Source organism: Alligator mississippiensis, chromosome 5 (genome assembly GCF_030867095.1).
Source record: "Alligator mississippiensis isolate rAllMis1 chromosome 5, rAllMis1, whole genome shotgun sequence".
Classification (NCBI taxonomy): Eukaryota; Metazoa; Chordata; order Crocodylia; family Alligatoridae; genus Alligator; species Alligator mississippiensis.
Window position 1 is genome coordinate 163259207 of NC_081828.1, and position 17620 is coordinate 163276826.

Genomic DNA, 17620 nt, shown 5'->3' on the forward strand with positions numbered 1-17620 from the left:
TTAATTTTCAACAGATGACCTCTCCATAATAGTTAAGTCTATATGTATTAAAAGGGTATTCATATGGAAGTGATAAAAAGCTTACTCTGAGTTTAATGTAATCCATTCACATCAGGGGATATTACTCCAAATCATATTTAATAAAGGTTATTCTGAAGAGCAATTTTTTCTTTTGTTTTGGAATGAGAATTATTTTTAAAAACTGCTTTTAAAGATGGTTTCTTTACACAGTCCCCATTCAACTTACAAATTCTTCATTTGCTAAGAAACATCAAAATACTCTAATATCAAGATACTTCCTACAACTCCAATACATGCTTAGCAATATCAATCTAAGTACTAAGCACTTCAAGATTTTAAAGGGCTAATGGCTAATTTGAACTGTTAGTAAAGAGATTTACATAACATCTTAAACAAAAGATCTTGCACATACTTTGCATCACAGCCTGTAGGCGTGAAGTCTAGCTTGTGTTTAGTTCTGAAGATGAAGTTTTTGGTTCGTATCTCAAGGATGGATGGAGGCTGCAGTGGGGTAGCTACAGCAAACAAAGCCAGCTGAGGAGACAGAGTAGAACCATCCTTCCCCTTCTTGTTCTGTCCATGAAGAAATTTTAATCGCCCTTGAAAATTCATGGCCTTCACAAAAGTGGAAAAAAAAATATCAATGACTGGGTTACCTAAAACTTAATTCTTAAGTTTTAATAACAAAGTGCTGCTGCTTATTTCTTATTAGAAATCTACCTTCTCAAACTCATTGCAATCCCTCAGTCCAACCCTCCCCCCCAAATACAGCAGATATGATGTAAAAGAAATAAATAGCAAATAACAGCTGCATCCTTCTGAATCCTAAACGCTGATTCAGATGACCTTTTGTTATTCTTGATCATACAGCTTGCTATCTATTCATTATTATAAAATACACCATGGTAAAATCTATTTAAGTCTATTTAAAATCTATAAGCAGTCATGTAGCCTGTGAGAAATCTACCCTACCTCAAGATTCTGTTAAAAATGAAGATTATTAAACTGTTAAGAACAGCACATGATGTTTTCTGACCAGTAGCTATAATTTGGCTAACTCTTGGCAAACTCCTCTTTAATATCGAGTCACAAACAACAATACCAACAAAGTTTTATATAGGGAAAGCCCCATCATTTATAAATCAAACGCAATGTCACAAAAGTATTTATTCTCAATTTATAGATAAAGAATACTGAAGCACAAAATATGGAGATTCTTGCCAATATCATATAACAGCTCAGCTGCCAAGCCAGGAATAGATCCAGTACTCCCACAGCTTAGTGCGTTATCTGTTAGAACTGCAGTAACCAACTTTTTGGGCAGGTGTGCCCCAAGTTTTGCCAGGCTTACTTCTATCCAAGTGCCACTCCAATCCTCACCCCCAGAGGTGTACCTGATACAGCCTGTACCCTGGGGTGCTAGAAAGGAGGCAGGGGGCTTAAATCTCTATTCCAATGGTGGAGACTCAGCAGGACATTGCTGAGGGTGGAGGCATCATAGGGCCTTCCCTGGCTCTACAACCACTGCAGTTTTATTTGGTGAACGACGATCCAAAGCCCTTAATTTGGCAACAGCTGCTGAGCTAGGGAAGTCTCAATCTGCCTCTTAGCAATTACACCTCTTGCAGAAGGTAGCTGCTGCCTCTCCATTTTGTGTAGCTGGAGGCTCGAGACTCACTACTTCCAGCTCAACACCCTCTTTACTGAGGGGCTCACATGCAGTGCACACACAGACTTTCTGTGGCCAACGTGTTGCTGGTTGGCCATCCCTATTTTTATTGTTTTTCATCGTTTGGACATAGAATTAAAAAAGTAAAACCATTTATTGTAACCATTTTTTAAAAAGAGGTGTGGAAAACCACTTCTGTGCACTAGTTATATACAGAATCTCTGGCAAAGGAGTTTCAGGGTCAGGGGTTCCCATATCCCTTATCAGCTACAATAGCTTTATTATTTTATGGCTACATGGGTAACAGGTGTCTTTACCCTGGGATGGCATTGGTTGAAGCACCTAAAGAAATTTTCAGTGATGGGTTTGCCATATGCCCAGTAAGAGTTTCAGGGCCCACGCTTCCCAAGGGATACAACAAGTAGGGCCCAGCGATGGAGCAGCGCTCTGGCATCTGAAAGACCTCAAAAGCATATGACACTGACAGGGCAACTTACACCCATGGGTGGCTGCATTCTGGAGGCTCCCTGCAGGGTGTCACTGGGGTCTCCTGGAGCAGCCTTTCCTGGAGCTGCTGTTACTGGGTAGCCCTTTCAACCGGAACTTTCTTAATGGACTTGCCCACGGTTTTACCCTCAGGGTCTGTGCGAATCCAAGGTGCAGCGGAATGGAGTGTCCCTAAGGGCTAGCTCTGAGGTAGTGCCACCCCATGGGATCCTGGTGTCAGGACTCCTTGTGGGCAGTGACATTGGAATTCCTGGTCTGGGTGGAACTGAGAGCATGTAGAAATAAAATTTCAGTATGGGGCAGCACTGGGGCATGTGGGGCTGCGTGAAGGGTGCCCTGCTGTGTTTCCAGGGGTACCCAGCACAGAGGACCTGGTGAGGGGCAGTGATGGGCTGGTTTTACTCTAGGATTCCTGAACTCAGATGTTGTTGCAGGCCTTGGTCGGGGACTGCCAGGCTGGACTGTGCCAGGGCAGAGGTGCAATGAACCAGTTCTGTACTTCAGGCAAAACCCTCCTGTGCCCTGTGGTGGGAAAGGGGAAAGGAGGGTGGTCCCCTTTTCTGAAGAGGCAAAGACCCAGAAGCTGCTACAGTTGTGTCTTGCACTCAGCCCCTCCAGCCAAGCCATATAGGGTTATTCCCCACACCTGGCACTTCTGGACAAGCCAAGTTCACCATGCATCTACTGAGCAGGTCACCAGGGGGCCAGTGCAGATGCTGCCCTAGCCTTTACCTCCTTTCTTCATCTCCACTGCTACGCCTTCCCCCAGCCTTCACAAGCTGCTCAGAGGCTGCATGTGCCACTTGTGGCGCACATGCCATAGGTGCTAGCACATGCTGGTCCAAGTAGACAACCCTCCACTAAAGCTTAAAACTTAAAATATTACACATTATAATCATTTTGTAGGTTTTCACATTTTAGATCAGAGTAGAAGTCTTTATACAATGCTACACTCACCAGAAACCCAGATGAATTATCTAGGAGGCACCGTAATCTGCAGATGAAATTTCTTTCCATAAAGGAAGAATTCTCTGGAGGAAGCTGCTCTGGGTTATAATAGGCTGCTGGCTGTGAAAAGCCATTATCTGCTGCAGGAAGAGATTATTTATAAGGATTATTTTTAGAGGAACACCTAGTGAAGGCTATCTATAACAAATAATCTTCCGCCCCATAAACAAAGTCTCAGGTCATGACCTGAACATGAACAATGTAAACTGGAAACATCCTCAAGACCTATAATGATTACAGTACTGGTTTAAATATCAGTTATGATGGAGTTGTTTTTAGCTATGCATGGTACTGGAGAATTGTGTATAACACTTTTTAGCTTTGCTTTCTTACATTAAAAAAAAAGAACTATTTCACAGATTCTAAATCAGTCTTAGAAAATTAGTTTTGAGAGGAGAGAACATCCAATCTTGTTGCATGGGTGGTATTTTCAAAAGGGCACTAAAGGATTAGGCACTCTATTACCATTTACTATTGATATTGGCCTCCTAACGCCATTACGATTTTCTAAAAATTCTAGCCTACACTATAGCTGGGTGCCCTAGTATCAGGCTAGGGCAGGGGTGGGCAAAATGGCAGATGTGGCCAGTGGCCAGACTCCATTTCCCAGCAGCCCCTGCCCGTGTGGCTAAAGCTGATTTCCATGGAGACCCCAGCAGTAGCTGCACTGTGATAGCGCGAGGCCAGGGTTTCCAGGGAGACTGGCCCCAGCAGCACTGACAGGGTGTGTGGAAGGATGTGGAGCTGGTCCAGAACTAGGCTGGTCCAGAGCTAGGCCAGGGCAGAGCTGTGATCTGAAGCCTGCATGTTCCAGTGCTGGGACATGCAGGCAGCAGATTGCGGCTCTGCCTTGGCTTCTTGCAGCGGTGACAGCATGGTTCAGCGCTGGGGCAGAACTGCGATCTGCTGCCTGCGCATCCCTGCCTGGAGGATGCAGGCTGCATATTGTGGCTCTGCCCTGGGTCTCGATCACAAAGTCACCACCACAAGATCCCATCCCAGCTCTGGAGCAGATCCTTGCCCTGTCACACACCCTGCCAGCAGGGGCAGCATTAGACAGGGTGTCAGGGGGACTATAGCCACCCCAAAATTCCCCATAGCTCCCTTCTCAGTGGCACTGCTGCTGCTGCCCACCCTGCACAAGCAGTGGCAGCTGAACCTGTCTCACTCCTGCCTGGAGCACAGCCCCCACCCAACCCACCCACCAGGAAGAGGCTGCCTGCTAGTGCTGCTGGGGCCGGTCTCCATGGAAACCCTGGCCCTGTGCTATCTGCTGCTGGGGTGTCGATGCAAACCAGCACCTGCCAGGCAGGCAGGGGCTGCTGGGAAATGGAGTCCACTAATGGCCAGATTCAGCCTCCAGGCCAGACTTTGCCTGCCCCTGGGCTAGGATGATGCATCTCCAAGCACCTATGCAACCTCCAATAAGGAAAGTTACAACAAATCACCTATTCTGGTCTGTTCTATTTACTGTTTTTATTTAAAGATTTATCTACTATGTTAAATATTTACTTATGTTGTGGTGGTCATTTAAAAATAAGTGTAAGACTGGTTCGTAACATAGCTACTACATAAACAAGAGAACAAGACTTGGTCTACAGAGTGCTAATCAGTGGGCGCATCTATGTGAGACACTACTGTGCAGTGGTTACTGCACATTTATTTATTTGTTTATACAAGTACTAAATAAATGCACAGTAACCAAGTTACTGTGCAGTAGTGCCAGTGAAGGTCTTAAGTGATACTATTGTGCAGTAGCCTAATAATACTACATAATAGTGAATTAATTAGCACTGTCCGCTATGACGTGCTACTGAGCAGTATTATTTGGCGACTGCGCAGTCAGCATCTCATGTTGACGTGTCCAGTGTGTACCTATAAGAAGCAAAGAGAATGAGTATTAAAATAAGGCATTAGAATGTGTAACTGAGCTAAAAGTGATGCTGGTTTGGCAGTTTAGGATAAGCATGTACAGTTGAAATACATGGCCATTTTATATTTTGAGAACTTTGAGTGTAATAGGCACCTTTTAGCTATCTAAATGCAATTCTATTTTACTCTGCAGTTCTATTTCAATTCTATTTCAGCTCTGTGCTCTGAAAAAAAAGTTAGCAAGTTTACTTTTTCAACATGTCATCATCTTAGCTGTAAAACTAACTCATAAAAACAAACCATCTTTTGCATTAATGTTTTCAGGGACTCAAACAGGATAACATTTGAATGCCTAAATGTGGATTTATCATTGTACTCATTACCTCAAATAAAACAACGTACAAAGGGAAAGTTAGAGTAGCATGGCCATTGCCACACCTGTGATAATTCCAGTTTTTCCAGATAAGATCTTTCAGTGAAGGAAATAGCAAAAAACACAAAAAAACATTTGAATGGTTTGGATTAACACAGTATGCACACTTTCCCATTTAGTTGTAAAATGCTGGAATTACAATGAAAACAAAGGGTGTGCAACAAGAAAAATACAGCATCTGAAATATAGATCTAGTAAATGGATGGCTAGGATGATCTGTTCCTTTCCATTATGTCAATTATGACTTTCAGTAGCAACAAGATTCTTCGGTGTCTATATCAACTTTATCCAATGGTTCAGAAAACAAAGTATAAAGCAGGACAAGAATATATGTGATGAGGCTATTAAATGGAAAGTGAATTAAATAGGGAATTTTTTTAAAATTTGGAGAGCTGATCTAGGGTACGTGGTTCATGTGGCACCCATGCAAGACTGGCCCTGCACACTGGATCTGGCATGCAGGGATGGTCTATGGGCCTGGTCAGGCCTGGCCTGGATCCAGCACTCAGGTCTGGTCTGGAACAGGCATCACTTGCAGTGTGCATGCACCCCAAACCAGCCCCGTGACGTGCACAGACAGATCCAAACAGGTTCTGCATGCCGTATGCAGTGAGGGGCTGAAGCAAGCATGTGCTACATGAAGCAGGCAGCACTGCAGGCAGGATGATACAGCTCTGTAGGCCAGATCTGACCCGCAGGTCGTATCTATGACACCCTGCTTTAAGTCACGGGAAACATACTGTATAAATGCAATAGAATCAATGTTCCTTGCTTTGCACTTGTAGAACTTCTGTCTTTTAAGTGAATTCTGATCACGAGCCAAACTGATGTCATACTTTCTTTCACAATATTATATATAAAGTTCTGCTGTACTGGTAAAAGGTTTTGGTTTTTTTTTAAGTCTTAAGAGATCTTTGGTATGCTTTCTTACTTTAGAGTAAACCACCCCATACAAACATGCTTTCTGACAGCAGCTGTTTGCTAAATAAAGTCCCACCGTTAAGCCTTGAAATGTACACTATACCATATTTTCAACTGGATTGTGTAAATTGATCGATATAAAAATGTGGTTGAGTCACCAACCCAACTAAGCTGTTCTAAAGTATGCCTGCTAGCAACACTGATAAATAGTGAGTTATGAATGAGTCAAAAAAGCACAGATCAATACACTTGTTCTTATTATTTAGGGTAGTGGACATCTGCCTTTGTTATTTGGACACAGATGCCATAAATTAAAGATAAATGGGAAATCATAAGATTTTAAAGAAGGTTTATTTATGTAGATTAACATATCCACATTTCAGCTATTGTTTGCTAAACTCAGTGTCAGTAATTCTACCTAAACCATGTTACTGTTTTTGAAGTGATGGATATCTTTTATTAGACCAACTAGCTTTTTGTAAAAACACTCGTGTCATTTCTAAACATAAAATCCAAGTGCTCTAGCTGGTTAAGTTGACTTTGATGGACCTCAATAGGTAGGATCCAATTCCTGTAATACAGGAAGCCAGCTATAAAGGAAAGTCACTCTGTGCTTGTATATGTGACATATTATTCTCAAACTGCTTCTCACTTCTACAGGCCATGTCCATACTAACTCTAAAAGCCAATTAAGGCTCTGATCTAAAAGGCCCAATCATTTTGCATCATCTTCCCTGTTCCCAACAGGCGCAGGTTATACAGGAGACTTTAGACAGGAAGGGGGAAGTAGGAGAGGGGGGAGGAAGGCAGACAGACAGAGGGAGAGAGGAGAAGACTGATTCAATGTTAACACATGACTTAAACCCCTTCATCAACTTAAGAATGGATTTCAGAGTCAAAAGTGTTGAATAGGTATGTCATGCATTAATTCAGTGACTGGATGCCTGAGCTAACTGATATCAAGCTTAGGAATAGAAACAGATGTGAAATGAACACACACAGTTTCATGGAACAGGTGTCACCTTATTCATAGACATCAAAATCCTAGCAGATGTGAACAGAAAAACTGATCTGAAGTGTATGTATATGTTAATGCCATTGGTTTAATAAAAATTATGTTGTTGGCACTTTAAAGAAACAAATTATTTAATCCTAACATGAAAACAATGAGTAATATCATGATATGGATGGCTCAAGTCATGGAGATTCATGGAAATTTCTTAGAGCTTTATAGTTCAAATCAAGACCATACGTACTCAGCTCCAAAATGGGGCTTTTTTCCCCCCCCGTCAACTTAGGGGGAAAAAAGTCTGGTCTTGAATTTGGGTTTTAGGTTGGGATGTGTGAAGTGGGCAGTATTTGATTCAGATTCAGCCTGATTCAGGGGACAGAGATTTGATTCGCTGATTTGGATCGCTGTCCTGATTCCATTTGGCTGAATTGTTGATTCTCCGAAACAGAATCGAATCTTCAGATTCAGCCATAGAGACAGCTTTATATGTTTTTTCTACGTACTTCGAGGTATGAGGTGCAGCTTGTGAATGCCGAGATGGTGGGGTGTGTGAAGCATCCCATGGGAGCGCCGGGGGGGGGGGGGGGGGTGTCCTCAGCACACTCGGCGGCAGACCTGGAAGTGGACTGGAACTACTTGGTCCACCATGGAGTGCACAGGGGAGGCCCCCCCGTACCCTCCCAGCTCAGCAATCGACCACAGGGGGACCTGTGGTGCCCCCCCAGACCCAGGAGGAACCAGTCACTGAGCCAGGGGGTGGAGGGGTCCCCTGCGCAGTCCGCGGCAGACCTGGAAGTGGACTGGAAGTGCTTCTGGTACACTTCTAGGTCCGCTGCCAAGCACACGGGGGACTTCCCCTACTCCATCCGCTCCAGCGTCTCAGCGTTCACAAGCCGTATCTGGTACCCTCAAGGGACGTAGAAAAAAAAATGTATAAAGCTGTGTCTATGGCCGAATTGTTAAATCTCTTCAAACCAAATCGGAGGCTACTGATTCAATTCAGAGAGATTAATGGGCCTCCTGATACAATTCAGATTTGGAGATTCATTTGCCGAATCAGGCCAAATCTCCTCCGAATTGAATCAGTCACTGAAGCTTTGCACAGCCCTAGTTTTGGCCACCTCCCTTGGGCCTGCTGCATGGAAATGCAGGGGAGATAGCACAGCTGGGGATGGGGGACTCAAGAGGTATGCAGAGGAGACCACATTGCCTGTCCCTGCCACTTACTTTCTACTCTGGCTCCAGTCCAAACCCAGTCTGGAGCTGCTTCTGCTTAGCCACAGCCACTGTTCTGACCACCCTGGAGCCAGAGCCACTGCAGAAGATAAGCAGTGAGGCAGCAGGGTGGGCAAATGGCCAATGGGGACAGGCAGCAGGCTATGCAGACACCGGTACAAGCACAACAAGAAAGCAAGGGGTGGGGGTCTGGCTATTTGCTCCTCCCTCCCGCTGCGTACCCCCCCCACGATTAGATTCTATATATGAAAAATGATAAGAAATTAATAATTTTCCATGTATTATTATTGGGGAAGAAGATCATCTTAAATTTGAACTCATCTTGGATTTGGGTAGCTACATAATTTTGTATTTCTAATCTTCATTTGAAGCAAAATTAATATTTTGTTTATGCAACAGTTGCCTTTTAAATGTATAAGTGGTTATTTGAAATGAGAATTTACAACTTAGAAGCCTTGTTCTTCACTGGGGGCCTTTTATGCACAAAATTAAAACATATGTAAGAACATCCCCTTGGGCTCCCACTGATGGTATAACAGAGTTGACCCATATGTGTTTAAAGCAAAATCTGGTCAATCAGAATATATAGCTTAGTCCACTGCATTCTCACCTTGCACTCTCTGTGCAGAATCTGTAGATTGAGCAGGATTTAATGCCCAATGAAGCTGACGTTGAAATTCAGGCCTGTCTTCTGTATGAATCAATTCAAACACACTCTGGTGTATAATATCAGACTATGCACAAAAAAGGAAAATGTTTAAGATAACAAGACATCTGTGATGATAGTACCAAAAACATCTTCCTAACATGGCTGATTTCTAAAGGTATAATGCAACTCATCTCCTGGAGGTACACTATTCTAAGTTTATACATAATGAACTATTTTTAACAGCACAGAAGAGCTGCCAGTCATGCTCACTACATTTAAATGTTTTGTTATGTTCGTGATTTTTATTTTGAAACTGCAGCATATCTTGAAAGTTTAGGCTAATTTTGTTATGCTTCTTTGTTCAGGGCAAATCTATTAGAATTATTAAAAAAAATGGGAAAAAACACAGATTTGCCATACAAAAAATGACAATGTTAAATATTTCTCTACTTGTTTCAATGGAGCTGAAGCTGAAATGGATTTTGTAAATTAAACTTCAGTTTATATAGGAGTAAACTAAGCACAGTGCCAATCAAGATTTGGAGGAATCAAGGTTCCTTGCACGAAAGAGCACACAAATCTAAGAGAAGTATAAACTACAAATGTTGGCTTTGTTTGCTGACAATCTTTATTGCTCCGCAAAGGTGCATTCAAGTCTTTAATAATTAAACTTCTTTATCACCAGCAGTACTGGTGCTTAGGAATGGGATATGAGTCACAAATTAGCAACTTCCAGCATCAGGTTTTGGAAGAAATGAAAAAAACCCTACTTTTTTTAAATACAAGAAGAGAACATTCAAGAGAGGGGTCAGTAAAATTGAAGAGAACTGTGCTGTTTGTTCCCTTATAGAATTTTTTTTCTGTCTGAAGTAAGCATAACAAAGCCACAGAATTTAAAATTAAACAAGGACTGTAAATGTAAGATGATATGGTGGAAACAACAGATTAGTTCAAACTAATCAGTCCTTTGCTTTACTATATTTTATAAAGGCAATGTTTCCTAAGAAATCTTATCAGAAACACTATTTTAAAAATGTTAATGTAACTTTTAAACTTATGGTATGAAAAGTTAAGAAATACATGGTAGATCTGTTGTAGTTACTATATGCATTGCCTATACAGACTGATTTCACCGTTCTTATTTTTCAACACTGAGCTCTTAATGAAATATGATATTTTATTTGGAACATTTCCTTTTAAATTCACATTCCCAAATCCCTTGTGAATGAGCTAACAACAACGACATAACTGAATCTTTTGTTTCCTTTAACAGCAACTACACCTATCATCTAGGATAAATCCAGTATTCACAAGACTGAAATCTGCTTCAATAACTGAAAATCTCAAAAGTTGAAAAGCTTATAGCATGGCAGTACATTAAGTACAAATGTATATTAGCAATCTTTTCTTCAGGAGATCAATAATGCCACTTAGCAGGACTTTTATTGTACAGCACAACACACTTTGGGTTATATAACAGAGTAAGTGATTTATCATTAAATGAAAAAGCAATTCCTTCATTTACACAATAAGCTGTGGTTGACAAGTGCATGAGTCTTTACATAAAACAGAAAGGGAACTAAAAATATTAGGAAGCTAACCCGATACCTAATTAAAGCAACCTCAAAGCACATATAGTTAATTTTATGAGAAAGGTTTATGAGAAATCATTACCTTTCCAAAGAATTATGTTCCATTCAACAGACTAAACTATATACCACGTACACATTTCAAACATTTGTTCCAGTAAAGGACTAATAAAATTTGAAAGTTCCCTGTCTTGCCTAACTCAATACAGCGAACAAGAACCTTCTTTTAATGGGCCCAAGACTTGTTCTCTCCTATGTTAGTTAGTACAAAGGTTGTAAAGCACCAGATTGATCCAATTCAAAATAATTAATTGAACACTGAAGTCTCTGAACACCATGAACACTGAAGCCTTTAGAAATAATTAACAAAAATCTCCTAGATATCAGTGAACACCTGCATTAGGCAGGGAGGGTAAGAGGGGGAAAACAGTAGAGGAAAAGAAAAATTGGGAAATAGGCTTACTTGCTGGAACCCCAGATAGTCCTGGATGGTTGAAGAGACATAAAAGACCAGAGCATCTGATGTAACAACCAGTACAAAGCCATTTAATGCCTAGAGAGAAGACAGCAAACTGTCAGCTTGGAAGATAAAATTCTTCACGATAACAATAGTTGCTGTAAGTCTACTTACTGGTCTTATGTTTCAGTACTGCATGGAATATAATGGACAAAAACAATACTTTAAAATGCAAATCTGTTTTCTGTTCAATAATACAAACCTGATTTTTCAGTGGTCCCTACAAAAACATTCTGGAAAATGCAATTTGAAAGAAAACCTTATATAAAGGTTTAGCACATAATTCTTCACATTGTCCTTTATTTATGTTCTGCATACTGGGCTAAATTAATTACTAATTAAACTATAATCAAAGTAAACTCCACTGAAGTCAAAATTAAATCATAAACACTTTTTTTTCATTTTAAAAAGAAAATGCAGCAGCAATATAAGAAAAAGGAAACAGTTCAGATTTCATAATATATTATAAATTTTAAAGACAACAGTGAAAGTAAAATATTAGAAAAAATATGTTTATAGGCAAATAAATACTACAAGTACTGCAACTTGGAAAATCCAATTTAAACAAACAAACAAACAAACAAACAAACAAACAAACAAACAAACAATGGAGTTTTGATTCCCAAAAGGGAGAAACCTCAGAGGCTCAATGAAGTCCACGAATGACTTCATTATCACTATTGATTTTCTATGGAAAGTACTCAGATATCAGTTTTAAAAGATTTTGTTATGACAATACTCTGAAATACAGTTCAATTACTTAGTGTAAATGGATCTAACAGCTGTTAGAAGCCCAAGCTTTTGGCATAGGTAACAGATGAGACTTCTTCCACAGAACCAGGCTGTAAAACAGGTCTCCCAGATCTGTTCTACTTATAGTGCAGATGGGCTTGAAGCTGAGTAAATCATGAAGTCCCCACCCCTCATTTGATACTAAAAGCATTTTACAGCTCACTTAAAATATACGGCTGAAAACTTCTACACCAGCAGACTTACTGTAAGCAAACAATGTTTTCAAAGAGATTTCCCTCTTTATAAAGAAACAGACAAAGTGGCTCCTTATTTAAAGTCACGCAAAGGGCATTTATCTGAACTCCCAATCAATATGGTTCATGGCAATTGTTGTGATAGCAAACAGAACATTTGTGACTTGGCAGCTCATCTAAAAGGTGCTGATTTACTTCCACGGATTCCAGTCAAGATTTACAAAAGCCTGGCTCAAGGGACTGAACTCAGACTGTTGTGCCACTTAATTGCCATAGCTGCATTTAGAGATCGAGTTCAAGAATGTTCATATAAGCACACTTTAAGTCGGCAGACTGAAAATGAGTACTAGAATTACTGCATCACATAAAGCAAATGAAAGATTGAGTTGTTGTGTTTAGCTACTCCATTAAATGAAAGCAATTCATTACAAAGCTTCCCACCCTCACCCAACACAATCATCATTGGTACAACTTTTTTTTTTTTTTTTGAGTAAATTATGCCAGTGAGTTATAACTTCAGTTACTACTTCCACTTGTTTATTCTATTACTAGTGTTTAATAAAATCAGATTAAATGGCCCATTATCCTTCAAAAAAAGTGTATTACCATTTTATCTCAAGGTATACTTTTAAATCATTAATTATCATATTCTTGAACTGCTTAAAGATTTTCAAAAGTGAAGTACTCATCTCCTATACTAAGAAGTTACAGTTGCAATGCTGGTAATTAAGGGAGAATATTAATTAAATTAAGCAAATAGCTAGACTATTTGAGGTCCCAAAACCTCAAAATAAACACCTTCCAAGTTTTATAAACATTGCCTAGTTTTGTTTTAAAAAAAATTAAAAAGTCACATTACCTCCAAGTACATAGGATTGAAAAAATATTATGGCCTGTATGTGGGTGCTCTGCCAACTTGATTTATAAATACATCTCCTATTGTCCAATAAAATGACTGTAAACTATACAGTGATTCTGGCCAGCAGCTAAAATTAGTACTCTTGTTTCTTTTCACCCAAAAAGCTAAAGCAAAGATTCTTTGTGCATTCTGTAATACAAACAGGGCAGCTCTCTCCTCTACTGCAACCTATATTTTACATTAGCTCAGTTGCTTAGTTTGCTTTGAGACCTGACTATTCAGGGCAAAAAACAAATTAACAAAACCCAGATACATTAGCCTTCATATGAAATTATACATCAGTTTCAATGTAGCACCAGCAAAGCATTTTCCCAAATCTTTACTACAGCAAAGTACTGAAAGCTCCTTAAGACACACAGGGATGGTACTTAAGTCTACTTTAACAGTAAATATGGTTCTTTTCTACCCTGCTCAAGTCCCTGAAAAAGTTAAAATACCTACTGCTGTGAGATGCCACCATCTTAGCCTTAAGACTAAGTTTTTAAAATACTAAGCAGGAGGACCTAGCCATGTCTTGGCACTAACTACTGTACAAGCACTGAAGCAGGTTGGAATAGGATCAAACTTAAATGGGTTATAGATGGAACAGGATCTGGCCTGCAAAGGTCTAAAATAAATTTGGGACTGGGTGTAAAGGGTACATTAAAGAACATAATGTACAGTCAGTTTTACGTGAAGTTGTCAAACATGCTAAAAAACAGAGAAAATGAAATGTGATTTTTTTTTCCCAATGGCAGATATGTCACATTTCAAACATTTAGATAGACCCACAGCCTTCAGAGGAGTTTTATACTGACATATTCACCAACAAGTAGAGGTGCACAGGTACATTAGTCCATATTGTATTGGCACTGATAAAAGGAAAATTGACATTGTAAATAGGCTTTTTTCAGCTTATGTGGCTGATAATGTCACTGATAAATGCTACGTGCATGTGCACAGCCGCAGCATGCACAGGGCCAGGAATGCAGCCCGGCAGCTTGGAAAGCAGCATCCAGCTGGTAAGTTTGTGGGGGGAAAGCAGCACGGGGGAGGCAGAATGAGGCCCCCACAGCGAGGGAAGGAGTGGGGCAGGCGCTGCCTAGCCAGGATTGGGTGCGGGACGGGGACACGGCTCGTCTGAGGGGTGCTCTGTTCCACCCTGGCTGGGCAGTGCCTGTCCCTGCCGCTACCCCAGCCCCACTCCCTCCCTCACCATAGGGGCCTTGATCTGCACCCCCTCCCCGAGCCCCTACTTCTCCATGCCCCTTCCCTCCCATAGACTTACCGGTCAAATGCTGCTCTCCAAGCTGTCAGGCTGCATGCTAGCAATTGGATTGGTATCAGCTGACATGGCTTGTTAAAAATTGGCCATTGGGATTGGCCTAAAAAATCTTTATCGGTGCACCCCTACCAACAAGGTATTTTTGAACAGTTCTCTTCAATCTAATCTTCCAGTTTTAGGAAGACTGTGTGTGGCAGGTAACTGTCTAAATACAAACATTTTCTTCTTTAAAATATTATATTAAAGTTATTAAATAAGTGGGCATTTTAATTTCATTTTAATTGATGCAAACATATATTACCCTTTTCTAAATCTTCTTAAGTCCCAACTTCAAAAATACTAAGCTATTCCCAGATTTTCCACTTCACTGATTTAAACAGAAATACAATAGTTTACATTGGCTGAGGACCTGCCCCTTTATGGCTTACATGTATCAGCACCTATTTGCCCAATCATTTTTGATATTCATATTTCCAAGTAAAGTATCTAAGAGCTTGCCAGAGACTTTAAAGGAAAACCAAAAGAATACTCCAGGAATAATGTCTGCTGACCTATTATCTTTCAATCTTGTGTTAATGAAGCTTAAAGACCTCATTCAGTAAACAAAGGACCTATTATGAACTCATGGGTGCCTGTACACATTCAGGATACCTGCTCTGATGCATTCTAATTAGAATGCTCTAGCAGCCTCACCATCATATGTATTCAATGTCCCCGCATTTCAAAATGGACGTGAGGGCACTTTAACTAAAGCGTGTTGAACAAGTTTTAGGTTAAAGTGCCCTTGACACCATTTTGAAGTGCAGGAAGCTGAATACACGAAATACACGAAATGCTGCAGGCGTTTTAAAGCAACACCTAAGAGCCACTCTAATTAAAACACCCACCCCATACTGCACTCTAGCGCACATGTATAGATGCTCCATGTGCCTCTACAGTCTCAATGAAGTAAATGGGAGCATGGGCCAATGTAGTGGTATGCACTATTACAATTTATAACCTGGTTCTAAGTTTTGGGATTTTCTAAGACTTGGCAGACACACAGTTAAAGGTGCGATGGGAACTGATACCTCCTAATAACTCCTGAGATAATCACACCATAGAATTTTACCCTGCAAAACTCTGTCCACTTATTTGTTAGTGCTACCCAGTTAATCCAAGTGAATAATTATAGGAAGTTTCACCTGATCCAGAAAAGCAATATTAATGCATTTGTTATGAATAGAGACAAATAATTAAGAACTTTAGACTAATAGTATCAGGTACTGGAACGGTTTACTGTACCAAAATCTGCATAGGAAGTACTGCAGGTACTTCTTGCCCCAGACTGCCATAGACATTGTGACCCTGAAAGAAGCAGGATTAAAGTTGGAGTGGTTTTACTGCATTTGTATCACTATAGAATCCTACAGAGGTAGCACTATCCTTTTGATAATGATGCAACTGGCACATCTGTTTGTGTCCTAGTCCTTGCTTCAGCTTACAGGCTGTTCAAGGGTAGCCATTCAAATACTTAGATAAAAGAGAAATGTATTACCTAAATTGATTTTTCAAAAGTTAGAGAGCAAGGATTGGCATTCAGGGAGACAATTATGCATTTCTATAATGCATTCTTGCATAGCAAGAAAAATATTTGTTGTTAATTATTCATCCATATAGACTAAAATGCACATGAATTTAAGCAGTGGTTTCTAGTAAAACAGATGGCATATGGTGTACCAAACCCCATTAAATGGGCAACTTACTGGATATATGCAGTCTTTCATTAATATTAATATGTTATCACCTCTCCTTCCTGTTGTTGCTGTTAACTGCACACTGCTTTGAAAACTTACTAATTTCCTAGCAAGAAAAAAAGATTGATAAGGCCAATATTTAATAATTTAAAACTCAGATTTTGGAGAATTGTGGTAGATTTAGTTCAAGCCTCCTTAAGGCATAAATACCTTTTGAAGGAGCTGAGGAAGAGGTTGCCTCATACCTGTGAATCCTTTGTAGTCAAAGATGACAGTGCTGTATTTGAAGGTGGTTAAGTACTGTTGGCATGCAACTGTACAGACCTATGCACCTTTCATAATAAAACTTGAAATGCCATTCACTCACTGTGCAAACTGATCTGCTGTTGATGATGAATTCTTTACTTTGCAAACTTTTTCTGAATGAGGACATGCTGTTGCCATCAAAAAGGTTTATACCTAACCTCAACTTGGTACTTGATTGGTGTCTGTTTACTAGTAAGACCTCAGAGGTAGCCAATAGGTTGTATTTGATCAATTGCATCTCTAGGAAGTCTTGAAGTACTTACTTGGGTAACTGCCCTTTGTCTTCCAGCACTCCAGTTCATTTTATAGGAGCTACATGGGGATTCACACATCATCTGAGGCATGTGACTGGTCCATTATAGCTGTGCCTTCCTTCATTATTAACATCTTGATGGTTAGCTGTGCAGTCAACACATTCCAGAGCCTCTTATGGGTCAGCTTGTCCTACCACCTCACTTCAGACTAGGGCATAAAGGTACTTCTGATACTTCCCAGGTGATGGATGTGCCTGCTCTATAATGTTCTAAGCTCACACTCACACTGTTCATTCCTCTCTCCTCTTGCCTCATCACAAATCAGTTGTTAGTTTAAGACATCACCATATGGTAAGCACCACAGCTTTGCACACCTTCAGTTTGGTCAAGAGTTTGATCCAGTACTGCCTCCAGAAGCCTATAAGCCTTCTAAAGGCCAGATGGGTTTCTTGGTTGTGAAACTGCCTCCCTACCGATACAAAACTGATGCTGTGGCTTGCTCAGACACAGCTGAGAGCATATGTTGATGTAAGATATGCTTTTGGCAGCCATAGTTCTCAGAATAAAGGAGAGTAATTGCAAGTATCCTATGACCTAAGGAGGCAAGCTGGAAGTTGAAAAAGTATGGTCTCTGCTATTGTGAATTAAGCCCAGATTGAGACAAAGAAATAATTATTTAATAAGATACGTTAAGACAATACACATTTTTATTCAGTTTTAA

At 40.3% G+C, this 17620-nt stretch overlaps 1 protein-coding gene across 4 annotated transcripts in view; it reads right to left on the bottom strand.

Annotated features, from left to right (window-relative positions):
- AHR (aryl hydrocarbon receptor) overlaps window positions 1-17620 on the bottom strand; it is a 101203-nt gene that overhangs the window by 15549 nt on the left and 68034 nt on the right. For 3 of the 4 annotated variants that reach the window (XM_059728946.1, XM_059728949.1, XM_059728948.1), the window contains 4 exons: window positions 11381-11470; window positions 9290-9413; window positions 3155-3285; window positions 434-636 (listed from right to left, as the gene is read on the bottom strand). In XM_059728946.1, the coding sequence (XP_059584929.1) occupies window positions 434-636; window positions 3155-3285; window positions 9290-9413; window positions 11381-11470 (548 nt within the window). The remainder of the gene's footprint in view (window positions 1-433; window positions 637-3154; window positions 3286-9289; window positions 9414-11380; window positions 11471-17620) is intronic. The other variant, XM_059728947.1, reaches the window with a different exon arrangement.